Below are 27451 nucleotides of genomic sequence, written 5' to 3'. Positions count from 1 at the left end.
CCTCCAGTGAATATTCTGGGTTGGTTGATTTCCTTTAGGATTGACTGATTTGCTCTTCAAGTGACTCTCAAGAGTCTTCTCCCGCACCAAAACTTGGAAACATCCGTTCTTCACACTCAGCCTTTTTTATGGTCCAACTCTCACATCCAGTGCATGACTACTGTAAAAACCACAGCTTTTACTATACAGACATTTGAGCCACAAGGGAAGCCCCTTAAATTTTTCAGTGTTTCCATTAGGGACACTTGTCAGAAAGATTGTGACTCAGATGGCCTCACTGGAGCTTCCCTATGGCATTAATTATAAAATGCTAGATTAGAGATTTATTCTTTAAAACATAAGAAAAACCTAGTTTCAATTAATAATTTACCAAAATCTAACATCACCAGTCCCCTTCCACCCAAGGCGGCTCCAGTTCGGAAACATGCTCGAGTTCAGAAATGCCCTGGGCTTCATAAGCTGAAGGTAGCTGATTCTTTGCAATTATTGCGTCCATAGCCTATTTGGTCCAAACAGTTAAGGTCTGCCTCTCGCTGGGCTTTTTGATCATTTATCTGCTCACTGGTATTTTTACACGTGAGGATAGCCAAGAAAAGAAGGCAAGATAACTTGCTTAATATGGAGTTTAATAAAGAGGGTATAAGTTAAAGTAAACGGAGGCGTTCAGGTTGCCTGGCAACGTCCTCTGTCAACAGCCTCAGTATCCCACGCAATTCAGCAGGACACCCGAGTCTCATGGCTCCGTGCACGGACAGACACACTGGGTGATGGAAGGCACCGCGCTGACCGTCTGATCCCGGTCACTGCCCGCTGCCCCGGGCCGCTTCCCCGGTGCCCGATCCTCACAGGCTGGCCGCAGACTGCGTGACCGGTCGATCTCGGGCTACAGGATCCCCTTTCCCCGCTCTGGGCTCCTCCTGACTACGGAAAACACCGATCGCGCGAGCTGGGGAAGTAGCGAGCGGCGTCCAGGGACCTGTCGTGACCCCCGCCGGCCTCCGTACGTCCCCATGACCCCCACGGATGGCCTCCGTGACACATGCTGGCCGCCGTACGTCCCCGCGAGCCGCAGTGACCCCCGCGGGTAGCCCCCGTGACCCCAGGCGGCCGCCGTACGTCCCCCTGGCCGCCGTGGACCCTGCCGGCCGCCGTAGGAGCGCCCCCACTCCCGCCCGGGCCGCGCTCTCAAGATGGCTCCCGGGCCTCACTGCCCCCCGGCCCACTCACTGAGGGCAGGGCAGCGGCGCTCGGCACAAGCCTCGCGTTCCGACGCCGGCGCAGCCTAGAGGCTAGGAGCGGCCGGCCGCCGGCCCTGCGCGCGCCGTTTCGCGGGGCGGGGCGGGGCGGGGCGCCGGGCCCCTTCCGGGGATGGGCCCGGGCTCCTCCCCGCTCGGGCGGGCGCTCCGCCGTGTCCCCGCCCGTCAGCCCGCCCGGTCCGGCTGGCTGCAGACCGAGCTCGGGCAGTCGCACCGGGAGCTCTCAGCCCGCGGGCGTCGGGAGGCGGGTCCCGGGCTGCGACCGGGCCGGGCCGAGCAGGCGGCCGCATCATGTTCTCGCTCAAGCCGCCCAGACCCACCTTCAGGTCCTACCTCCTGCCGCCGCCCCAGGTAAACAGTCGTCTCCCCGCTGCGCCCTCTTATCGCGCTTCCGGGGAGCCGCGCGCGGGCCGGCCCGGGAGGCTGTCCCGGACTCTAGACCCCGGCCCCGGATTCCGTTGCGGGGAAGCCACGCTCCAGCGATCCCCACCAGCTCGGGGGAAACTTGCAAAACTCCGCCGCAGCCGTTGTCGGCTCGGAGACGGAACCCCAGGGAGCGATCGAACCTGGATTTATTTAGCCCTTTGCCCAGCGGCTGTCCACGCTGTGACCGCCGGCGGGATTGCATCGCCTGCGGGGTTCTGGAGGGAGGGGTCACCTACCTGTCGTAAATGTGAACACCTTGAGGCACCTCAGGCGGTTGTACAATATTGTGTTTTAGGTCCGACTCCCAATACCTTCACGAACAGGAGTTTAGTAAAAATGTGAAAGAATTTAAGTGGGGGGATACGTGCCTGTCGCGTGTGTCATCACTTAGGAAAAAAATTTGCCTTCTCTCACGGAGTAGGGGGGGAATTTTTATTTTGATTTGTTTTGCTAATGTGTTTCAGACTGAAGATAAGATTAATTCGGAACCGAAAATTAAAAAACTGGAGCCGGTTCTTTTGCCAGGTAAGCATGAGAGTTCTGGCAGATATTTTATTTGACAGATACTGGCCTAAGATTATTTTACCAACTAGTATCATGTGGTTAACTTTACTCATTTACTTTAAACTTTAGCGAGTTAAACACCTAACAGCTGTGGAGGGGGGAAAAGTTGGTTAGAACTAAAGGACAGCAACAAAAAGTAATGATTAATTGATGTTTGTCCTTGAAAATTGAAGCATCATAGAAAACTGTCAAGAATGTCATTACCTCATTTTCTTTTTGTCTCCTGAAATGTTCTTTTTTTAAGCACTCATGAATTGCTTAGGTAGTGAGAGGACACTGTCCTTCATACCCATCTGCAACTTCATGCGTTTGTGGTTAATAGATCATTTCAATAGTATGAAAAGCAACTTTTATTATGTCTCAGTCTCTGTACTAATAACAAAGCTTAGTGCACTTTGAATCACTTACTTGGCAATTGTTTTTTTGAAGGTGTCAGCGGGCTGTGTTTGCAGATCTCCTTGTTTCAATTTAGAATGGAGTTTCCCAACCGAGACACTCCAGACATTTTGGGCCTGGTCATTCTTTGTTTTAGGGTTGTGTTGTGTATTGTGTGCTATTCAGCATCATTCCTGGCCTTTACCCCCAGATGCTAGGAGCACCCCCTCCTCTACCTTTTGTGAGAACCAGAATGTCTTGCCAAACTGTTTTGTCAGGGGAGCTCTTAGCGCAAAACTTTCTCTCTGTGGAGAAGCACTGGTTTAGAACAAAATTGACCTTAAATGACCTTAGAGGTATCAGTAAGAATTGATGGTAAATTGTTATATGCTTTAGTTTTAATGCATATAAGATATTTGTTTGACTGGTAGTTTGAATTGTATAGTAATTATATGATAGTTAGGAAAAGTCAGTTGTTTAACTCGATTATTGGGGAAAGTAACCAGAAAAGCCCATTTTAAACCTGAAATGCAATCAAATACCAGTCTGTGTGGCTACTATCAACATTTTAAAATCTCAGTCATTACTTAATGCTAAATCTGGTAAAATGACTAGAGCTCTATAAGTAGTAACTGAACAAATATGGAAACTTTAAATTTTGTGTTGTAAAATTTTAAATGTTAAGTGAAAAGTGAAAGTGAACGTTGCTCAGTCGTGTCCGACTCTTTGCGACCCCATGGACTATACAGTCCATGGAATTCTCCAGGCCAGAATACTGGAGTGGGTTGCCTTTCCCTTCTCCAGGTGATCTTCCCAACTCAGGGATCGAACCCAGATCTCCCACATTGCAGGCGGATTCTTTACCAGCTGAGCCACAATGTTAAGTAGAACAAACAAATTTAAAACATCAACCTTTGGTTCCATGTTACAGATGTTAACTTTTAAAATTGTTTCAACTTAATTATGGAAGTTAGTTATAAATGTTTTCTCTTTATTTTGTTAATGCTTTTTAGCCAAACTGCATGTACTAAATAATCCTTTGCACTTGTCCCCAGAGTGAAGAATAGAATTAATAAGTAACCTTTGCTCCTTGTGCGTGATCTGTTTTGGCTTTAGTCACTCTGGTCTTTTAAATGTCCCTGCGGCAAGCAGTGCTCATCCTGAATGAGAGCCTGTGAGCTACTGAACTTTGGCTCCTTTTGCTCTGACTGAGCAGGCCCTGTTCTTTGATTCCCTGCTTCCAATACTTGATTTGATTTGACACTAATAAACCACATGGTCTTAGCTACAAATGATACAGCTTGATTTTCAGTAATTAACTTCTGTGTTTAAGATATGCTTGTGAAAGTGTTGATACATATCAGTAAGCTCTAAGTACTTTGTGTGCTTAGTCACTCAGTTGTGTGCAACTCTTTTGTGACCCCATGGACTGTAGCCTGCCAGGCTTCTCTGTCCATGGGCATTTTCCAGGCAAGAATATTGGAGTGGGTTGCCATGCCCTCCTCCAGGAAATCTTCCCAACCCAGGCATCAAACCCAGGTCTCCTGCATTCCAGGCAGATTCTTTACTGTCTGAACTACCAGAGAAGCCCAAGAATACTGGAGTGGGTAGCCTATCCCTTCTCCAGGGGAACTTCCCAACCCAGGAATCGAACTGGGGTCTCCTGCATTGCAGGAGGATTCTTTACCAGCTGAGTTCAACTAAAAACTGGTTCAGTTGCTAAGTCTTGTCCAGCTCTTTACGACTCTATGGATTGCAGCACACCAGGCTTCCCTGTCCATCACCAACTCCTGGAGCTTGCTCAAACTCATGTCCGTTGAGTTGGTGATGCCATCCAACCATCTCATCCTCTGTTGTCCCCTTCTCCTCCTGCCCTCAATCTTTCCCAGAATCAGAGTCTTTTCCAATGAGTTGGCTCTTCGCATCAGGTGGCCATAGTATTGGAGCTTCAGCCAGCATCAGTCCTTCCAGTGAATATTCAGGGTTGATTTCCTTTAGGATTGAGTGATTTAATCTCCTTGTAGTCCAAGAGACTTACCTTTCTGTTAAAGTCAGAGTTTTCTGGGGAAGATGGAAACCTGTTTCCTAACTGTCAGTGGTTTACTTGTCTTAGAGATCATAGCTCAATCTGGATCCTCTTAGCCATGGTAGCATTTTTTCTTTGGCTCTGTGTGTGCACACATGATGGCTTGACACCCAGCATTCTGTCTGCACCTAACCTGTTCCTCACAGAACACTTAGTCCTAAATTACCATGTCTTTCGCCCTCCTTCCCCCTCCTGTTCATACCTTCTCCTGGCCTTCCACCTCTCAGGTTGCATCTCTGACTCCCACTAGAACCTCTGCGGCTCTGTTTCTGGCCTGCAGCCCCCTGCCTTCCACCTGTGAATCGTGGGAGACACGTGGAAAGTAACTGAAGCATTGGTGATCTAAAGACCTGGGCTAGCTTAGGGCTTTTACTGAGAGAGCCTAATAATACAGTTCTAGCCTTCATTATAGTTTAAAAAAGGAAACTTGGCCAAGTCACCTGTGGCTTTGCATAGGCACACGAAACAAGGAAGTAATTGTTCAGAGATGTAGTATTGGACATTACGCTTTGGCGTGGTGCCTTGGGTTCAAGGATATCCTACTTCAGCTGCCCAAAGTTTGAACTTTTAATTCAATAAGCAGATGAAAATTGGAACACACAATCAACTGTTTATTTGTGTGTAGTTACCGAGTGCTCTGTTGAACTTAATGAGGCTATACTAAAATGATCTTGCTTTTATTAAGCATAGGAAACAGAAGAAACTGACTAGAAATTTAATTTAGATGGTGGTTTATATCAGCAATTCCCAGCTTGCCCAGTTTATGAAACTCCTTGAGGTGAAGATTGTATACCTAACTCAGCTTTGTGGCCCCGATGTCCAGATTCACATTACCTGAATCTCATCCTTAATGCGGAGAAGGCAGTGGCAACACACTCTAGTGTTCTTGCTTGGAGAATCCCAGGGACGGGGGAGCCTGGTGGGCTGCCATCTATGGCGTCGCACAGAGTTGGACACGACTGAAGTGACTTAGCAGCAGCAGCAGTAGCATCCTTAATGACTGTGTTGTGTGTGTAAAATTACCCCAATCTTTTGAAAACAGGGAATAAATTTTAAATTGCATGTGTGCTTGTGTGTGTGTGTGTGTTCCAGCATATATAAGGTTGTGTCTGTTTCGTAGCTGCTGGTAGATGCCCTCTCTGAGCTCTTCTTGGGAGCCAGGCACCCAGGCTGCAGTGATGGGGGAGGAGTGGGCATGAATTGCCGCAGGGCTGGGGTGAGTTCCACACAGCCTGTGGACAAGGCCGAAGATGACCTGGGCCAGTGGTTCCCAGATTCTCATCAGGGCCTGACTGGCATCACATCTGGATGGAGTTTTTATCCACCCTTGGTCAAACTGAGACGATGAGGGAAAATGGGGCTTTTTTCCATAAAGCTAAATTGATGTGATTAAAAGGATTGTCCTTTATTCTGAGATTATGTCTTTCCAGCTTCTTTGGTGTAAATATGTTCTTCTGTTAGCAGCTGTCACTTTAATTTTTTTGAGTGTTTAAGTTAGCTCTTGTGTCACTTCCCCAAATTATTTTTGTAGTGTACCTGTTTTGTGGAATCTGAACTGGAGATCATGCTGTAAAATTATTGTTATGTTAAAGGTACAGTTTAATGAGCACTCACCCAAAGGCAATGGCACCCCACTCCAGTACTCTTGCCTGGAAAATCCCATGGACGGAGGAGCCTGGTAGGCTGCAGTCCATGGGGTGCGAAGAGTTGGACACGACTGAGTGACTTCCCTTTCACCCAAAGGACATCTCTTACTTTGTCTGCCTGGAGTCTTTCCACCATCTTCTGAAAAACATACCTCTTCTCTTTTGACAAATTCTCCTTCCGCAACTCTACCCAGCCCAGTGTTCTTGTGTGGCCAGTGAGGGTGATACTCCAACCCTAGACTGGCTGGCAGGAGCACAGGTTTGCCTCTGGGTATCTTCAGATGGGCACTTAGGGAAGACCTCCCTTTTGGTCGTGCTGCCTGTAGCCGAGGCTACAGAGGACCTGCATGAAAGAGTGATGTCACATCGAGAACTGCAGAGGCAGAGCACCAAGGTGGGGGAGAGGGGCAGTCTGGTGGTTCCCTTCTCCTTGAAGTCCAGCCGACACCAGAGACAGAATTCTTCTTCTTGCCAAGCCAGTTCCAGGCTTGTTTCTGACAGTTTCGATTAAGATCCTTAATTGATACATAATGTAGCCTGCAGGTTGCTCCTCAGAGCCACCCCGTCAGAAAGGCACCAACTTCTCTTCCTTCGACCAATGAGAAAACTCCGCAAGTTGTGGAGGTTAAGTAACTTGCCCAGTGATGCCAGCAAGAATAAGGTCAGGGTGACGAGCCAGACTCCAGGCTGTGCCATAACCACTAAGCAGCGGGACCTGTCCAAGTTCCAGATTTATGCTCTAGGCTTGGATGTTGTCCTAGGGGGAATGCTCTGGTGAGGTATAAAGAGCTCTGTCCTCAGCTCTGCCCTTGCTGGCGTGACTGATTTTGAGCCACCTTGACAAGCATCTTTCAGATGGTTTCAGCTGCCAGTAAAGGGGATGCTTGGGGAGTCAGTGGGCTTCCTGTTGCTGGACGAGCTGAGCTGAGGCTGGTGAAGCACCATCGGTTTCATTGTGGGGGGTGATTGAAAGGAGTGGTTCTTGGTGAGTTCTCTCTTCTCTGTGTCTGAGACGTGGTCTTTCTAAGGATCTGCAGACTGGGAACGAGGAAAGCCTGAAGTGTGTGGCCCTCAGCAGAGAGTGGACTGTGGAGCCAGTACTGCATGTGTGCTCCCTACAGGGGAGGACCAAGCAGAGAGGGTCCTGCCCTAAGCCTCAGTCCACTGAGGAGGGGCTTCAGTGGAGGGAGTGGAGGTGGTGGGGGCTCAGAGGAAGGGCACCTGAGCTGGACTGGGGAGGCCTGGGGTTGGGAGAGCACGTGCTCTGTGCATAGGCCGGGGATCAGCTCCACTACCCCTTCTCTCTGCAGTGCCAGCAGCACTTCCACTAGAAGATTAACCAGTAGATCGATAATGAATGCATGGATTGTCAGAGTCCTTTATAATCAGATCAGAAAAGGGTACAACCTTAGGCCATCCGGAAATGAAAATAGCCATTTTTGGACAGCTGTCTGGTTTACTTGCATTTTTTTTTTTAAACATATTCACTGCTTGGACTGTTCATGTATTGCCTCACTGTAGGTATTATTTTCTCTATCGAATTGTGAATCCCTTAAAGCAAAGACTGTCTGTTTCAGGTGTCGTTTTGTTTTGTTGTAGCTAGGATTTAGAGGTCATTATAGACTAAATTTCATAGTATTTTAATTTTTAGATACCCTACTTTTGAGAGACAAAGGCCTTTAATTGTTCTTGGAACCATGAGCAGCGTAATGAGCTGCAGTGTCTTGTTGGGTCTGTTCCTCACTGGGACAGCCTCCTGAGGATTTGGACCCGGCCACTCCTCGGCTCCTGCTGCAGGACCTCAGGCCACCTTGGCACTCCTGACCCTGTGGCTCCTGCTTAGAAACTCTTCATGAACTTCCACAAGAAAAGTCCTGCTCAAGCAGGAGACCATCCCAAGTCTTTAATCTCTGTAATTTGCTGACCGCTGCTCTGCTTCCCAATGTTGATACCTGTCTCTCTCCAACCCAGATGACTTTTTCCTTATCCAGGCCTTGGTTACTGTGATCACGTGTTCTCTCTGTCTTGACTGTCATCTGCCGTCAAGATTTGCCTCTTCCTGAGGCCTGCCCTGCTGCCCTTCTCCAACCCCCATCATGGGCAGCGCTTGCTTGGCCTGGCGCTTGATTCTGTGCTTGTTTGTGTCATGTGTGACCCTGTGAGAACCAGGGGCAGCCTCAGATGGCTGGTGCAGAGTTTCAGCTTTCCTTTGTAACTGGTGGGCCACTTTAATTCCAGGACCTGAATTTCTCTGCAACTCAGGACCTGAGGGTCCTGGCTTTAGTGTTGAAAGTCCCACACCCGGGGATCCTCAGCCCCAGGCCATCTGGAACAGTCACTCACCAGATGTAAGGCCACGACTGAGTTATGCTTTGGGCCTCTGCACGTTCCATAGGTTAATTAGCTTCTGTGTATAGTGAGGCTTTGTCTTAAGCTATTTTTCAAACTAAAATTTATGGGAAAATTATTTTAATTCATCAAATATGTATTGACTTTCTAAACATGTAAGATATTATGAAAGATAATGTGACACGATTTTTTGGTTCTCGGAGTTAAAAGCTTTCCTAGCTGTACCATTTGGAGACTTACTAATTTTAATTATATTTCCTTATTTATCTTTACAGATGAAAACGTCTTGAGAAAACAGACTTTGATGGTTTCTTGATCTCTTACCAGGTTGCAGTAGAACGTCTTGGCCTGTCATCTTCTAGTTCAGATTTTTCTCTGGTACTTTCGCATACCCTGCACCGAAGCTCATTTCCTACTTTTTCTTTGCTGCGGCCCCTGTAGCTTCCTGCCTGTGGTGTGCTGGCAAGTGCCTGAGGCCGAGGATCCTCCCACATGGCTGGCAGCACTCAGGCCTCGTTCCTCAGGGAAAGCCCAGGAGGACAGTCTCTGGGAAACCATGGAGGTTCTCAGGAGCTTTGAAGCTTTTGTTGTGAGTTTCCTCTTCAAGGTCACTAATTTAAAATGTAGTGAGAACAGTCTCGTGGCTCGCTCTTGTGTATCTGTATCTATCCCCTCTGGGAAGAGGACTTTGTGTCCCCTATTTCTCTCCCGTCTATGAGCTGGTTTCCTGGCCTACAGCTTCAGGACGTGGCTGGCAGCCACTGAGGATAGCTCCTACCCAGGGTCCCCTCTTGTTTATAAAGTGTGAGCAGAAGACTATTCTGCGAGCAGAGGGCTGGCTGTGTGATCCTTGTACTATAAAGCCTGGTTCTATGTGAACAGAACTTGGTGTTGTCAGCTAAGCCTCTAGCCAGGTTAACTTGGTTCTTATTTAGTGACGTGCTCACAGGAAGAAGCTCCTACTTTGCATCTCCCCGTGAAAGTGCCCTCCTGTTCTTCTACCTCCCTCCAGCCCTCCTGCCTTTTCTGCCAGGGGCTCATTTCCACTCCACGCTTGAAAAGTTGTGCGACAGTTTTCCTTGAAAGACCACAGCCCAGCAGATCCCTGTTTATTTTTTTTATTTTTATTTTTTTTGGTTTGTATTGTATATTTCTTGTCTATTTTCTTTTCTTTGGTAGTTTTATTTTAAAGTAAACATTGTTGTAAAAGAGTACAGGTAGTTAACACATAGTCTTCACCCAGCATCCCCAAATGTTACTATCTTATAACCTCAATAAATTTAGCTGAACTAAGAAATTAAGCTAATTAGTCAGCCAGGTAGCTCAGTGGTAAAGAATCTGCCTGCAATGCAAGAGATGCAGGTTTGATCCCTGGGTCAGGAAGATAACCTTGGAGAAGGAAATGGCAACCCACTCCATTATTCTGCCCTGGAAAATCCCATGGACAGAGGAGCCTTGCAGGCTACAGTCCATGGGATTGCAAAGAGTTGGACATGACTTAGCAACTAACCAAGAAATTAACAGCACTATTAACTAAGCTGCGAGTTTTATTCACATTTCCCTAGGTTTTTTTTTTTTTTTTTTTTCCCACTAATGGCTATTACCTGTTTTAGAGTTCTAGTCAGGACACCATAGTGGACTTAGTTATCCTGGCTCCCTAACTTCAGTCTGTGACCATTTCTCCATCTTTACTGATGGATCATGAATTCTTTCATCTTGGCTCCTGTGTCCTTTTGAAATATCCTCTCTCTCCTTCCTCTCCCTCTCTCTCCCCCTCTTTCTCTCCCTCCCTCTGTTCCCTGCCCACCCCACACCCCCACCCCCAGCTGTGGCAGAGACATCCAAGGGAAGTTGTGGATCTTCAGCACTGCTTAGTGGGCCTCCTGAGCCCCCTGAGGTCACTGCACCATTGCAGGTTGAAAGTGCCTGTCTTCTGACGGGACGTGCCCAAGTGCTTTTTTCAAGCCTCATTTCACTAATGTTAAGAGATGTCACTTAAGTGACTATCTCTAGCACAGAGCTGGGCAAGCATCTTCTGTGAAATTTCAGTGTTTTGAGATTTTGCAAGCCATGAGGTCTCTGGTTGGAAGTACTTAGCTCTGCCTTTGTCCTGTGGAAGCAGTCCTGATAGTACACACATGAATGAACGGCTACATTTCAATAAAACTTTATTTACAAAAACGGGGGGCTGCCTTCTGGGTTGGCCCACCTTGAACCCATTAAAGGCCTTCTGCTCCCTTCATGTTTGTCTCATTTTTGGTGCCTTGGTGGACTGCATCTGTTGTATTTGTGCCCATGGTAGGAGAGTGCAGCTGGTGGGGGAGGGCTGCCCGCATGCAGATGTCATCAGCACGGTTGGCTAGCAGCACTACTGTGGTCGCATGTCCTGTCCCACAGGCCCACCATCCCTTCCTTTCCGTGATCATCCCTGCTCCGCTTCCCAGGATCTTGAAATCCTGTGGTGAGGCTTTTTTTTTAAAGCATACTTTTATCTAAGTCTAACATACCCCCAAAATGTGTATGAATTATGTGTGTTAACCAGGTGTTTTTGAAGCATTGTTTTGACACTCTGGGTAAATTGGCTCCTTGAGGAAAGTGGTAGAGCATGAAGTGGTGTGGGCTCTGCTTAGTGAGCCAGGAGTTTGTGTAAAGAGCTCAGTGTTACAGGAGTGCCACCTCGAACTGTCTGAGCTGGAAATGACTCTTGTAGTTTCGGGGTTTTTTTTCCCCTCCAAGTTAATTGCCCTCTTATGATTGGTAGCTATGATTTTCTAGTGGAGAGAAAAGGTTGAGTGTTCCATTGCCAGATTCTGATATGGCATTTGGTAAACATTGTGTCCAGGGGGTTATGGAAGATTTAAATTTTATGTATTTGAGTTATTTGGTGAGAATCAATGTGTATTGATGGCTAGCACTTTGAATCTGTAGTTCTGTTTAGTGCCTCCTGCTGTGTCTCGATACAGAGCATTTAATTCTGTGTCAGACAGTAAAGCAAGGCAATGGCAACCCATTCCAGTACTCTTCCCTGGAAAATCCCATGGATGGAGGAGCCTGATAGGCTGCAGTCATGGGGTCGCTAAGTCAGACTCGACTGAGAGACATCACTTTCACTTTTCGCTTTCATGCATTGGAGAAGGAAATGGCAACCCACTCCAGTGTTCTTGCCTGGAGAATCCCAGGGACAAAGGAGCCTAGTGGGCTGCCGTCTATGGGGTCGCACAGAGTTGGACATGACTGAAGCAACTTAGCAGCAGCAGCAGCAGACATTAACGAATCAGCCTGCAATGCAGGAGACCTGGGTTTGATCCCTGGGTTGGGGAGATCTTCCTAGAGAAGGGAACAGCTACCTACTCCAGTATTCTTGCCTGGAGAATTCTGTGGACAGAGGAGCGTGGCAGGCTGTAGTCCATGTGGTTGCAAAGAATCAGACATGAATGATCGACTGATACTTTTCATAAAGAAACAAGTTGAAATCAGAACACTTGCTTGTAAGTTCCAAGTATACTGCTTACTTAAGATCTTGGTCTCTCTCTCAGTCCAGGTCCCTCATCTGACTCTCTGAGCTGATGAGTTGCTGAGAGAACCACATAGGAAAACATTGTGAACCTCCCACCAGAGGATTTTGCAGCTCTCTCTGGTGTGGCAGGCAAGCAGGACAGCCTGGGGCGGTTTTCCGAATTTGTGGTTACTGCTAGCACTTATCTCCTGACCCTCTTGGTGCATGGCCCGATTACATCACTGGTTTCTGTCTGGCTGGAACCATGCCTACCCCATTGGTGGTGCTGGTCTGGTGAACCCAGAGCAGTGAAATGGTTCATTCACTTGTGTATTAGCACTCATTGACTGGGCCCCAGCCCCGTGCTCAGTCTTCACCTCACAACTACACTGTCAGCAGTGGAGAAAAATCAGTCTGTGCTCTACCTCCAGGGGCATGTGGTCCTGAGGGTGGGACAGGCACTGACTGACTTTATGTAGAGTGTACGTCATTGTGCAGTAGCTGTGATCAGAGCTGAGAATTACAAGTAGATGATGCTGTGATTGAGGGAGTTAATCTCTATAGAGGTTTTTCTCAGGCATTCCTGAGAAAGCGATTGGACTGATGGAGAAGGAAAGAGTATGGGCACAGGGTACGAAGACCCCATGGATGAAAGTAGTCCAGCCCCTGAGAGTGACTAGAAACTCACTGAGGCTGGAGAGGAGGGAGGGTGTGAGGACAATGTGGGGGCATGAGGGACCTGGCAGGCCACATGGAAGAGGTTTGTCTGCTTAGAAGGAACAGTTACTCCACTGGTCCAAGCCAAGAATTGGACATGAGCACATTTAAATTTAATCCTCAAGTAAATGTTAGGGTTATGTTCTTAAAACTGGTCTTGCGCATTTTAAGAATTTTGAAAGTTGTCTTTGCAATTCAAATTTATTTGAGAGAGAAGATTGTTTTGAGACACGTTGTGCTCTGTGAATTGGTGGGTGTTTGGGTCTTGTCAGCAAACACTTCTGTCCATCACTGTTAGAGGGTTTATCAGGCAAAGTGGATCAGCACTCCAACCCTTCCACCAAGGACTCTAGACATGGATTACTTAAAGATATCCCTGGGTCTGATTGTATTTTAGAACTTGAAGGATTAATGATGACCATGGTTTAAATCAGTTACAGAAAATCACTCTTTTGAAAGAACGTTATAACTTTTGTTTTGGTTTCATAATTTCTTTTAACTCTTTTAATTCAAAAGCTATATTTTATTTTTTATTTTTTTCAGATTTTATTTTATTTTTTTTACTTTACAATATTGTATTGGTTTTGCCATACATCAACATGAATCTGCCACGGGTGTACACGTGTTCCCAATCCTGAATCCCTCTCCCACCTCCCTCCCCATACCATCCCTCTGGGTCATCCCAGTGCACCAGCCCCAAGCATCCTGTATCCTGCATCGAACCTAGACTGGTGATTCGTTTCTTATATGATATTATACATGTTTCAATGCCATTCTCCCAAATCATCCCACCCTCTCTTCCACAGAGTCCAAAAGACTGTTGGATACATCTGTGTCTCTTTTGCTGTCTTGCATACAGGGTTACTGTTACCATCTTTCTAAATTCCATATATATGCGTTAGTATACTCTATTGGTGTTTTTCTTTCTGGCTTACTTCACTCTGTATAATCGGCTCCAGTTTCATCCACCTCATTAGAACTGATTCAAATGTATTCTTTTTAATGGCTGAGTAATACTCCATTGTGTATATGTACCACAGCTTTCTTATCCATTCATCTGCTGATGGACATCTAGGTTGCTTCCATGTCCTGGCTATTATAAACAGTGCTGCAATGAACATTGGGGTACAGGTGTCTCTTTCAGTTCTGGTTTCCTTGGTGTGTACGCCCAGCAGTGGGATTGCTGGGTCATAAGGCAGTTCTATTTCCCGTTTTTTAAGGAATCTCCACACTGTTCTCCATAGTGGCTGTACTAGTTTGCATTCCCACCAACAGTGTAGGAGGGTTCCCTTTTGGATCTCAGCCATTCTAACTGGCGTGAAATGGTACCTCATTGTGGTCTTGATTTGCATTTCTCTGATAATGAGTGATGTTGAGCATCTTTTCATGTGTTTGTTAGCCATCTGTATGTCTTCTTTTTTTTTTTCATCTGTATGTCTTCTTTGGAGAAATGTCTGTTTAGTTCTTTGGCCCATTTTTGATTGGGTCGTTTATTTTTCTGGAATTGAGCTGCAGGAGTTGCTTGTATATTTTTGAAATTAGTTGTCAGTTGCTTCATTTGCTATAATTTTCTCCCATTCCAAAGGCTATCTTTTCACTTTGCTTATAGTTTCCTTTGTTGTGCAGAAGTTTTTAATTTTAATTAGGTCCGATTTGTTTATTTTTGCTTTTATTTCCAGTATTCTGGGAGGTGGGTCATAGAGGATCCTGCTGCGATTTATGTCAGAGAGTGTTTTGCTTATGTTCTCCTCTAGGAGTTTTATAGTTTCTGATCTTACATTTTGATCTCTAATCCATTTTGAGTTTATTTTTGTGTATGGTGTTAGAAAGTGTTCTAGTTTCATTCTTTTACAAGTGGTTGACCAGTTTTCCCAGCACCACTTGTTAAAGAGATTGTCTTTAATCCATTGTATATTCTTGCCTCCTTTGTCGAAGATAAGGTGTCCATAGGTGTGTGGATTTATCTCTGGGCTTTCTGTTTTGTTCCATTGATCTATATTTCTGTCTTTGTGCCAGTACCATACTGTCTTGTTGACTGTGGCTTTGTAGTAGAGCCTGAAGTCAGGCAGGTTGATTCCTCCAGTTCCAGTCTTCTTTCTCAAGATTGCTTTGGCTATTCGAGATTTTTTGTATTTCCATACAAATTGTGAAATTATTTGTTCTAGCTCTGTGAAAAATACCGCTGGTAGCTTGATAGGGATTGCATTGAATCTATAGATTGCTTTGGGTAGTATACTCACTTTCACTATATTGATTCTTCTGATCCATGAACATGGTATATTTCTCCATCTATTAGTGTCCTCTTTGATTTCTTTCACCAGTGTTTTATAGTTTTCTATATATAGGTCTTTACTTTCTTTGGTAGATATATTCCTAAGTATTTTATCCTTTTTGTTGCAATGGTGAATGGAATTGTTTCCTTAATTTCTTTTTCTGTTTTCTCACTATTAGTGTATAGGAATGCAAGGGATTTCTGTGTGTTGATTTTATATCCTACAACTTTACTATATTCATTGATTAGCTCTAGTAATTTTCTGGTGGAGTCTTTAGGGTTTTCTATGTAGAGGATCATGTCATCTGCAAACAGTGAGAGTTTTACTTCTTCTTTTCCAGTTTGGATTCCTTGTATTTCTTTTTCTGCTCTGATTGCTGTGGCCAAAACTTCCAGAACTATGTTGAATAGTAGTGGTAAAAGTGGGCACCCTTGTCTTGTCCTGACTTTAGGGGAAATGCTTTCAATTTTTCACCACTGAGGATAATGTTTGCTGTGGGTTTGTCATATATAGCTTTTATTATGTTGAGGTATGTTCCTTCTATTCCTGCTTTCTGGAGAGTTTTTATCATAAATGGATGTTGAATTTTGTCAAAGGCCTTCTCTGCATCTATGGAGATAATCATATGGTTTTTATTTTTCAATTTGTTAATATGGTGTATTACATTGATTGATTTGCAGATATTGAAGAATCCTTGCATCCCTGGGATAAAGCCCACTTGGTCATGATGTATGATCTTTTTAATGTGTTGTTGGATTCTGATTGCTAGAATTTTGTTAAGGATTTTTGCCTCTATGTTCGTCAGTGATATTGGCCTGTAGTTTTCTGTTTTTGTGGCATCTTTGTCAGGTTTTGGTATTAGGGTGATGGTGGCCTCATAGAATGAGTTTGGAAGTTTACCTTCCTCTGCAATTTTCTGGAAGAGTTTGAGTAGGATAGGTGTTAGCTCTTCTCTAAATTTTTGGTAGAATTCAGCTGTGAAGCCTTCTGGACCTGGGCTTTTGTTTGCTGGAAGATTTCTGATTACAGTTTCAATTTCCGTGCTTGTGATGGGTCTGTTAAGATTTTCTATTTCTTTCTAGTTCAGTTTTGGAAAGTTGTACTTTTCTAAGAATTTGTCCATTTCTTCCACATTGTCCATTTTATTGGCATATAATTGCTGATAGTAGTCTTTTATGATCCTTTGTATTTCTGTGTTGTCTGTTGTGATCTCTCCATTTTCATTTCTAATTTTATTGATTTGATTTTTCTCCCTTTGTTTCTTGATGAGTCTGGCTAATGGTTTGTTAATTTTATTTATCCTTTCAAAGAACCAGCTTTTGGCTTTGTTGATTTTTGCTATGGTCTCTTTTCTTTTGCATTTATTTCTGCCCTAATTTTAAAGATTTCTTTCCTTCTACTAACCCTGGGGTTCTCCATTTCTTCCTTTTCTAGTTGCTTTAGGTGTAGAGTTAGGTTATTTATTTGACTTTTTTCTTGTTTCTTGAGGTATGCCTGTATTGCTATGAACTTTCGCCTTAGCACTGCTTTTACAGTGTCCCACAGGTTTTGGATTGTTGTGTTTTCATTTTCATTCGTTTCCATGCATATTTTGATTTCTTTTTTGATTTCTTCTGTGATTTGTTGGTTATTCAGAAGCGTGTTGTTCATCCTCCATATGTTGGAATTTTTAACAGTTTTTCTCCTGTAATTGAGATCTAATTTTACTGCATTATGGTCAGAAAAGATGCTTGGAATGATTTCAGTTTTTTTGAATTTACCAAGGCTAGATTTATGGCCCAGGATGTGATCTGTCCTGGAGAAGGTTCCGTGAGCACTTGAGAAAAAGGTGAAATTCATTGTTTGGGGGTGAAATGTCCTAGAGATATCAATTAGGTCTAACTGGTCTATTGTATCATTTAAAATTTGTGTTTGTTAATTTTCTGTTTAGTTGATCTATCCATAGGTGTAAGTGGGGTATTAAAGTCTCCCATTATTGTGTTATTGTTAATTTCCCCTTTCATACTTGTTAGCATTTGTCTTACATATTGCAGTGCTCCTATGTTGGGTACATATATATTTATACTTGTTATATCTGCTTCTTGGATTGATCCTTTGATCGTTATGTAGTGTCCTTCTTTGTCTCTTTTCACAGCCTTTGTTTTAAAGTCTATTTTATCTGACATGAGTATTGCTACTCCTGCTTTCTTTTGGTCTCTATTTGCATGGAATATCTTTTTCCAGCCCTTCACTTTCAGTCTGTATGTGTCCCTTGTTTGGGGTGGGTCTCTTGTAGACATCATATATAGGGGTCTTGTTTTTGTATCCATTCAGCCAGTCTTTGTCTTTTGGGGGCATTCAACCCATTTTCGTTTAAGGTAATTATTGATAAGTATGATCCCATTGCCATTTACTTTGTTGTTTTCGGTTCGGGTTTATACACCCTTTTTGTGTTTCCTGTCTAGAGAATATCCTTTAGCATTAGTTGGAGAGCTGGTTTGGTGGTGCTGAATTCTCTCAGCTTTTGCTTGTCTGTAAAGCTTTGGATTTCTCCTTCATATTTGAATGAGATCCTTGCTGGGTACAATAATCTGGGCTGTAGGTTATTTTCTTTCATTACTTTAAGTATGTCTTGCCATTTCCTCCTGGCCTGAAGAGTTTCTATTGAAAGATCAGCTGTTATCCTTTATGGGAATACCCTTGTGTGTTATTTGTTGTTTTTCCCTTGCTGCTTTTAATATTTGTTCTTTGTGTTTGATCTTTGTTAATTTGATTAATGTGTGTCTTGGGGTGTTTCGCCTTGGGTTTATCCTGTTTGGGACTCTCTTGGGTTTCTTGGACTTGGGTGATTATTTCCTTCCCCATTTTAGGGAAGTTTTCAACTGTTATCTCCTCATGTATTTTCTCATGGTCTTTCTTTTTGTCTTCGTCTGGGACTCCTATGATTCGAATGTTGGAACGTTTAATATTGTCCTGGAGGTCTCTGAGGTTTTAAAGTTTTGTTGCCAACTAAGTTATTATGTGAGTGCAAAGGGAAACTCGGTTTGGCTTTGTGGGTTTATTTTAGGTTAAATGGGCTTCCCTGCTGGCTCAGGCAGTAGAGAATCTGCCTGCCATGCAGGAGACCCAGGTTCGATCCCTGGGTCTAGAAGATCCCCTGGAGAAGGAAGTGGCAACCCACTCCATTATTCTTGCCTGGAGAAACCTATGGACAGAGGAGTTTGGCAGGCTACAGCCCGTGAGGTCGCAGAGAGTTGAACACGACTGAGCGACTAACATTTTAGGATAAATAGATTGCATTCTTAATCTTGAGATTAACACTGAACTGTTTCTCATCCCTTATGAAAGGAATCGAAGACATGGGCTTTGGAGATCAAGTCACGTGTTAATAGAACACAACTATCCCATCAAGTAATACTCTGCAGGAGACAGGGCAGGTCATTTCTTCTCTGGGATGCCTTTTGGTAAATAATGAGAGGCAGTGTAGCACAACAGACAGTGCAGACTCCAGCTCAGCCCCTCTGGTGGAACATCTCAGACCCCAAGGTCTTTGTGCCTCAGGTTCTGTATCTCACAAATGGAGCACAGCACCCCACTGCGGCTGTTACTGTTGTGAAGTCCTGGCTCAGTGTTTCTTCTTACTGTCATCAGGAAATTTTCCTTCTAGGTCACAAAGCAACTGTTGACATTTTATGGTGTGTTTGTAGTTTGCACAATGATATGTTTCTTTTTGTAAAGGAGAAATTGTTGTAAATGAAGTCAATTTTGTGAGAAAATGCATCGCATCGGACACAAGCCAGTATGATTTGTGGGGAAAACTGATATGCAGTAACTTCAAAATTTCCTTCATTACGGATGATCCAATGCCATTACAGGTGCGTTTGATTTGTATGCTGTTTAATTGTATCAAGGCTTTATACTCTTATACCTTATACCTGGAGAAGGATACGGCAACCCACTCCAATACTCTTGCCTGGAAAATCCTGTGGATGGAGGAACCTGGTAGGCTACAGTCCATGGAGTCACAAAGAGTCAGACATGACTGAGTGACTTCACTTTTGGATCTTCTTGCAGTCCAAGGGACTTTCAAGAGTCTTCTCCAACACCACAGTTCAAAAGGATCAATTCTTCGTTGCTCAGCTTTCTTTGGAGTCCAACTCTCACATCCATAAAAGAAAGCTGAGCACCAAAGAACTGATCCTTTTGAACTGTGGTGTTGGAGACTCTGACTCTTGAGAGTCCCTTGGACTACAAGGAGATCCAACCAGTCCATTCAAAGAAAATCAGTCTTGAATATTCATTGGAAGGACTAATGCTGAAGCTGAAACTCCAATACTTTGGCCACATGATGTGAAGAACCAAATCATTGGAAAAGACCCTGATTCTGGGATAGATTGAAGGCAGGAGGAGAAGGTGATGACAGAGGATGAGATGGTTGGATGGTGTCACCAACTCACTCAATGGACATGAGTTTGAGCAAGCTCCAGGGGTTGGTGATAGACAGGGAAGCCTTGTGTGCTGCAGTCCATGGAGTTGCAAAGAGTCAGACACAATTGAGTGAGTGAACTGAACTGAACTGAATGTAAGGTTAGGAATATATTACATTAAAATCCAAAGTAAAGTTTATGGAGAATGTTGAGGCGGGTATAGTTGGTGAGATGGTTTTAAGTCACATTGCTATATTTATCCTCTGTGATCTTTGCTTATGTAACCTTTTTAATAAGGGAGCTATTATTTCCTTCTAAATCTTTTAACCTACATATAAAAACAAAGAGATCCTTTTTGACTGATGATAAAGAGAAAAAAGTATACAGCAAATAATCTCATAAATGCTGCATGTTTTATGTATTTCATAGTATCTTTAACTGGCATTTTTCAAAAAAAGTCAAATTCTTATTTCAAATTTCTAGTAAGAATGAAGAAAAATATTGATAAAGTTTTTCCTTAATAACCTCTTGCTATTTTATTTTCTAACTGGATAAGAGTAGCTCCATATAATTTGAGTTCTCAAAAGTTAAGTCATTTGACTAACTTAATAATTCTGGACTTTTCCTCAATTCTCATTTTCTATTTTGATTTGCAAAGTGTTATATACTTTACCCCCTAGACCTTTATTTGTGATAGTTATATTTGGATGTAATTCTAAACTTTTGACTGAAGTGTGTGACTATGGATAAGTATATTTCAATCTATTGCAGTGTGTAGGTATATTTAAATTTAAGGCATTTAGATATACCTACTACGTAGAGACACTAGCTTATTAGACTGTAAACTTGGGTTTTTCATTTTGTTTTTAGCTTTATTTCTATCTTTGGCCCCAGATTTCACTGTAAATGAGACCAATATACCTGGAAGAGCTTAAATCCAGTACCACTCATAGAACAAAATTAGCCAGTGCCCCACCAACAGAAGGTTAATAGCATCAGCTATGTCCTTAGTCTGAAAGTGTGTTTAAAAAGTGAGTTTAACAAATAAGCAGTAGTTTGACTAAAGATGTGTATTTCTGGTAGACTTTCTGCTCTAAAATCTCCATTGTGAAAATCAGGCCATGACTTTACCCATTAAAATCTGATGACTTTGAAGGCCCATTTCTTTACTATTTTAGTGACAGTTTTACCTGAACTAGACATGCATGTGTTTGCTGTAAAGTGATTGACAGGATACTGTAACATATCCTGTAAGTTATAGTGACACTGTAGTGTGTAATCTGCCCTAATTTTATTGTTTAAAGTGTGGGAGAAAGGTGGAGAGAATGTGATCGAAGCAGGCATGTCATGTCTCTCTTCCTCCCCTGATTCCTACTGGAATGCATTCTGTGCTGCCACAGTGCCAGCACTGTCATAGCTGCTGCTGCTAAGTCGCATCAGTCGTGTCCGACTCTGTGCGACCCCATAGACGGCAGCCCACCAGGCTCCCCCGTCCCTGGGATTCTCCAGGCAAGATACTGGAGTGGGTTGCCATTTCCTTCTCCAGTGCATGAAAGTGAAAAGTGAAAGTGAAGTCACTCAGTCGTGTCCGACTCCTACCGACCCCATGGACTGCAGCCTATCAGGCTCCTCCGTCCATGGGATTTTCCAGGCAAGAGTACTGGAGTGGGGTGCAATTGCCTTCTCAAATGTCATAGCTACACACAGGCAAGAGCTTTCTGTTCTTTTCAGAGAGCGTCCTTGCAGCTTCTCATCACACCTAACAGTAAGGCTTGTTATTACCATTGGGAAGTGATTGCTGACGGAATTAACATGAACGTACTTTTTAATTTCAGAAATTCCATTACAGAAACCTTCTACTTGGCGAACATGATGTGCCTTTAACGTGTATTGAGCAAATAGTCACACGTATGTATTATTCTTCACTCAGTTGCTAAATTCTCACTTGAAGAATTATATCCCTCGAGTACTTTGGTTGGAATTTTATTTCTGTAGGTTTTTTCCTCTTTTATTTTTATATTTTGGGTCCCAGGAAAATTAATTAAAAAGTAATCAGTGAATTATTTTAAAATAGAGATATAAAATATATGGCTTTTTATATTTTCTGGTATTTGTCCTCTTTTTAATTAAAACTTTAATCATTAAGTATAGATGGTAGTGATTTTGTGTAAAGAGATCTCTTTGCTATCATCAGAAGCAGGGTTAAAACTGACTCCCCAAAGTTCTCAGAATCATATTTGAACAGGAAAGATTCCAGAGAAGCAGTACCCAAGTGGTGGGCGATCTTCCAGTTGTTCTCAGCAAGAGTTTGTTAAAGTATACTAAAGAGTAAGTATCAAGAAAGAAATATTTTTCCTTTTCAGTAAATGACCACAAGAGGAAGCAGAAAGTCCTGGGTCCAAACCAGAAGCTGAAATTTAATCCAACAGAGTTAATTATTTACTGTAAAGATTTCAGAATTGTCAGATTTCGCTTTGATGAATCCGGTCCTGAAAGTGCCAAAAAGGTAATCCTGTTAAGTTCTGTCACAACGTTTGCACTGTGTTCACCAGTTACAGTTCCTTACGGAAATTCTCATTTCTCAGCTGCTCAGGTTTTTGTTTTTTTTTTTAGGGGAAGTTATTAGATGTCTCCCTATGTAAAGTTAAAGTCAGGAATATTTCTAGAACTCTTTCCTTGGACTAGTTTATGGCTACTTTAAGCTATTCTACATAATTTTTTTTTTATCAACTTCTAAAATACAAAAAACTGTCATGTACCTTTTACATTAAGATCATTACCAGCTGGTTTTTTTCTCGTTAAAAAGATTGAAAAGATGATGCTATATTGTAATTGAGGTTTGGTAAGACTTTTAATTCAGAACCTCAGAGCTTTATTATCAAACTAAAAGCTTGATTGAGGTTACATAAGGTTAGGTAAATATGTAGTTGTAAGAGGGGTCTAATAAATATTAGTACAATAAAGAAATTTTAATGAATTAATTTAAATGATATTCCACAGGGGCAAATAAAAGCTAAGGGCTTTTTAATTGCCTTGTTTTTCCCCTGCCTTCCAGGAAATGTTTATTGCAAACTCATGGAGTGAGATTCAAGGGCAGAAATTCCTTCTTTGAGTCCATATTTTGGCTTTAGTAGAGGAGGAAAGCTGGTCTTAAGCAACCTCCCACCCCGGCTAGTCTGTGGTGCAGCAAGTGCAGAGTCTACTAACTGAATCTCCAGGGGAGCCTTGCTCTCTTGTATTGAGAATAGAGGAGCGATGAGGGAGTTTTGGGCCACGAGAAATGGGTGCATTTGTTCTCCATGGTCAGTAAACTTACTGCAGTTAATTTTCTGTTGATATCAGTAAGGCTATAGGAAAAATCTTATGGCAGCTGTCTTCATGTACTTTGGTGGGGAGGTGATCAGTTTATTTTTAGAACCAGAGTCAATAGTTTCTTTACAGGAGGGCAAACATGAATTGAATATCTGAAGATGCCTGGCCATTGCAGCTCGATTAGGTAGCAGAAGTGGTGGTGGGTCTGTAGCTGACCAGTTTTCAGAGAGAGTGTGTTAAGACCATCTTTCTGCATGCTGCAGGATGGGAAATTCAGCCAGAGAACTTTTATGGCTGCTGTTAGCCATTCAGTTCTGCAGCTTGTGATTTTGGCATTTTACTAGTTTGAGGTACCTGTTCTTATGTAGAAAGACTTCAGAATTAATTAGGTGGTAGATTGCATATAAAATAATTGAACCAAGTTAATTTTTAAAATTCCACTATAGTTGTTGTTTAATCAAAGCACCGGGAATCTGCTTACGGAAACATTACCTTCAGTATGTATAGCATGTCAAGAGTAGGGACACCATTGGAACTGAGGGAATGGAGTTAAAACAGGATTTTTTTTTTTTTTAATTTTAAGTAAGAAATTGATACAGTGGCCCAACAGTCTTCCAGGAAGTTTACCTTTCTCCCATCCTCTATTCTGTGTTTCAGATGACACTGTGTCAGTCATTGAAAATCATAATTATCTGACTCCTTCTTGCACCATCTAGGATACTTGTTGCTAAGTATAATTGAGGCGATAAAGCGTGAACAAATGAAAATTAAATTTAACAGTACAAAGTAGAAGCGTGAAAGATATTTCCACATAAATGATTAGTTTCCAAATGAATGAAACAGAAATTCAGAATATCCCTTACCTGTTGTTGCTGCTTGCAAGTGCTTCAGGGGCCTCACTGAACCATCTACACAAAACTGACCAGGCGGCTCCAGTTTTTTATGCCCTTTCTGCAGACCAGATTGCTGGCAAAAATCCTTTCCACACTGTCTTAAAATATAAAAAGCAGTTACCTCACACCCAAAAGAAATACTGTTTTTGTCTTTGTATAATCATAAGAGGGGAAATACAGGAAAGAAACATAGGCATTAAGAATATAAATGGAGGGACTTCCCTAGCAGTCCAGCAGTTAAGACTCCGTGCTTTCACTGCAGGGGACTCAGGTTCATCCCTGGTCAGGGACTCACATGCTATGTGGTATGGCCAGAAAAAAAGAATACAAGTGGAGAATTTTTTCCCTGATTTACATATCTTCAGACACAGGTAAATCATGTATGGCTGCCAAAGCTTAATGTCTTCATGAATTTAAAACAAAAATTCTAGTATACTCTTTTATTTCATGTGAAAATTTTCGTTTGAAACTAGGGCACAGTTGGGAAGTTACAGCTTGATTCTACCTCTGGAAACTTTGAATACTGTTTTCTCTGGAAGTACTCTGATTTTTGTAAATTGTTTTAAAATGACCAGATGTGTGTTCACAGTTCTCTGATGTGTGAACCATTGATAATGTTTGGAAATACAGCAGTTATATTCCTATTTGAATTACAAAATCTTGAAATGTTAAATTGGTTTACATATTGTTAAATATTGCTCCAAAGCCTTCTGGTAGTCTATTTTGTTATTGCCTAAATATCAATCAATAGTATTACAAAAAATTACAATTTCCTACAATAGCCAGGGCAAATGAACTATTTCAGAAGCAGTTTTCAAAGGTGTAGAGTTTTTCTGAACATTTTTTAATGCTTAGGGAATACATTACAAGATTGGAATAAGTGTACATGAAAATGAGACCTACTTTTTTAAGTCTCTTATTACACTCTTAGTGATAGAACCTAGGAATGTGGACATAGTCTTTTTAGGTAGTGTGTGTGGAAAGGCTGAAGGAAGAGGACTCCTGGCTTTCCTGCTCTTCTGAGTGTCCTGCAGTGACAGTGAGAGTGTGACAAAGTTGTGTGTGCCTTTGTCTGGGTTTCCAAAGGTAGCCCGGACTGAGGTTACCTGAGCGGAGTCATGTGCACTTGTGGTTACAGTGCTGACCAACAGCTTAGATCCGGCTGTGTCTCCTTCCCCCAGAATCAACTGTAGTGCAGGAGATTAAACTGAGTCAGTGTCACAAGATTATTTTTGTAGTCTTCTTTAAGTGTGAATGCTTTTAAAGGCTTGTTTCCTAACCTTTGTAAATGTGATGTGCTATTTTTAAGGGCATTTTAGAAATGGGCTGCGCTGGGTTTTGCCTAGCCAGATAGGCTTGGTGGCCATAAAAAACATACTCCATCATCAGTGATCTGTGGATTTCTTTTGTGTAAACACGGCCCCTGACTGCTTTCTGAAGTTCTCAGACAAAATGATAACTAGTATGATGGGCTTGGATTACTTCCTGACTACATTAGGAACTCATTCTGTAAACTAGTATTTTCAGTGCAGCTGTTCTGAAGTGCAGAGCGCCCCCAGAAAGTACTAAGGAGATGGCAGAAGTGCAGAGTCTCCTGGGCTTCCTCAGATGTGCGCAGAGGCCTTGCCTGGTCTTGTCTTCTAAAGAACTAACGTGCTCTCTCCTTCCCTCACTCTATCACCTCACATCCTCTTCCCTGCTCGTTTTACTTTCCCTTTTAGCACTCACACTTGTCTCTTACTATAGACTTTCCTGTTGATCTGGTTCAGTGTCTTTCTTCCCCACTAGAATGTAAGCTCAGGGTGAGCACAGGGTTTGTGTTTGTTTTGTTCATTCTGAGTGCCTGGGGCTTAGGACAGGTGGCTGCTCTGAAAGTACCTGTTGAAGGGAGGAGACCTGGTATCTGCCCTGGAGGAACTGAACTTCATAGTAGAAGTAAAACAGAGAACCCGGTATCCTCCTCCTTATTCATGCTCATGACTAGTATGTGAAGCCCTGGAAAGGACCGCTCCTTTAACTACAGAGCAAGCTCAGTTAACTACAGAGCACTGACCAGAGATGACAGCTTCAGAGAAAGAATGGTTGGTTGATCAGTGGGGAAGGGCTTCTTGAACAGAGTGTGGAGAAGGAGGTGGCTGGGACTGAGTCAGATGGACCATATTCAGACAGGTGCATCCAGACCAGAGACTGCTGAGGGATGGGGTCGGGGGTGGGGGTAGGTACAGGAGGGCTGGTAGAGCTTGCCTGATGGAGGAGATTTAATTCAGCATGCAGGTATCTGGTAATTGCAGCAGATAATCCAGAGAACAGAGTCGTTGCTCAAAAGTTCATCTTTAGAAGAGAATCCTTAAGTGTTATTAATTTTTTTAGAATATAGGGAAGCCCACAGAGATGCCATAAGGCAGGTATGGCTTAAGATTGTGGCTCTGGTAGTGCTGAAAAATGGGACAAAAATGAAAAAACAACCTTGAGAAAAGTGCAACAAAGCTTATAAACTAAACATGGTGCCCAGAGGAGTAGGAAGTGAGAAGGACTTTTTCAAGGTGTAGATTCTGTAGTTTGCTCCTAGAAGAAGTGCTCTAAGCACTGGTGAGCAGGCAGGGGACGGACATGCAGGTCACTGTCTCCTAAACTTCCCAAGTGGGATGGACTCTCAGAGAAGGCTCTCCCACAGGCGTTAAGAATAGCAAGGTATTTTGTAAGTTTCAAGGAGCCATTATTATTGTCATTGTTTTTTGTCAAAACTGAAACTAATGATAACCATTCTCCTAGTTTTATGTTTTAATTTAGTAAGACAGGAAGCATTTATTCTGTAGAAGGCTTCTAAAATATATTTCTAACAACTGACACATACTTACCAGTGAATAGAATCTGCATCAGCCCACTGCAGACATGGCTAATTTGAAAGGACTAACAATTAACTAAACTTCTTGCTTGCTCACTGTCAAAAGCATATCATTCTGGCATAATGCTTTTTCTTCTAAAGGATAACTTTTTAAGTAAAAAGTTGGTCTGTTATTCTCTTGCGTCTGTCTTCATTTTCCTCTGTCTGCTTGTGTGAGATTGTTTTCTCCCATCTCCCGTCACTAGTCCGGGGCTGTGTAAGCTGGAATACCATCCTTCAGTCCAGCAGCAGTTGAGGTTGATCGCAGCCATATCCCCCCGTGTGCAGCTGCTCCCGAGGCTGGTGTGTGGTTGAGTTGCCCATCCTTAGTGCAGCCTCGATTTCATCTTCATAATTCACATGCCCAGACTGAGGCTCCAGGCAATGAGTTGACTTCACGCAGGTTCCTGGCAGGTGCTTGGTGGGGCTGGGTGATCCAATGATCCAAGCCCTGATCATTGGATTACAAAGACCATGCTTTTCCCAGCACAGGCAGAGTCTCAACCATTTTACTTAAACAGTTTTTTTTTTTTTTTTTAATGTATCTCTTTTAACCACCCATAGACTTTTGGGTTTCTTACTAATTTTTATTTTTTGTAAGAAAAGAATTGTAGCTCTTCTGTTTTTAGATTTTTCTGAAATCTAAAATGAGTTATGAACATTAAAAGAGCATCCCTTATACTGAGCCTTCTGAATTGCTGGTATTAAATAATTATCGTCCTTAAAAAATGAAAATTTCTCCTTTTTTTTAGGAGTGGATATGTCACT

The 27451-nt window shown here is 42.9% G+C and overlaps 1 protein-coding gene across 1 annotated transcript in view; it reads left to right on the top strand.

Moving 5' to 3' along the window:
• The first annotated feature begins 1450 nt into the window (after positions 1-1450).
• LOC128066387 (myotubularin-related protein 10) overlaps positions 1451-27451 on the top strand; it is a 43424-nt gene continuing 17423 nt past the window's right edge. The window contains exons 1-5 of the mRNA XM_052659415.1: positions 1451-1607; positions 2147-2207; positions 18906-19042; positions 21430-21502; positions 21958-22100. Coding sequence (XP_052515375.1) covers positions 1548-1607; positions 2147-2207; positions 18906-19042; positions 21430-21502; positions 21958-22100 — 474 coding nt within the window. The 5' untranslated portion in view covers positions 1451-1547. The remainder of the gene's footprint in view (positions 1608-2146; positions 2208-18905; positions 19043-21429; positions 21503-21957; positions 22101-27451) is intronic.

The sequence above is a fragment of the Budorcas taxicolor genome, chromosome 21 (assembly GCF_023091745.1).
Source record: "Budorcas taxicolor isolate Tak-1 chromosome 21, Takin1.1, whole genome shotgun sequence".
NCBI lineage: Eukaryota > Metazoa > Chordata > Mammalia > Artiodactyla > Bovidae > Budorcas > Budorcas taxicolor.
Note: the sequence above shows the minus strand (reverse complement) of the source record. Positions and strands in the feature narration are given on the sequence as shown.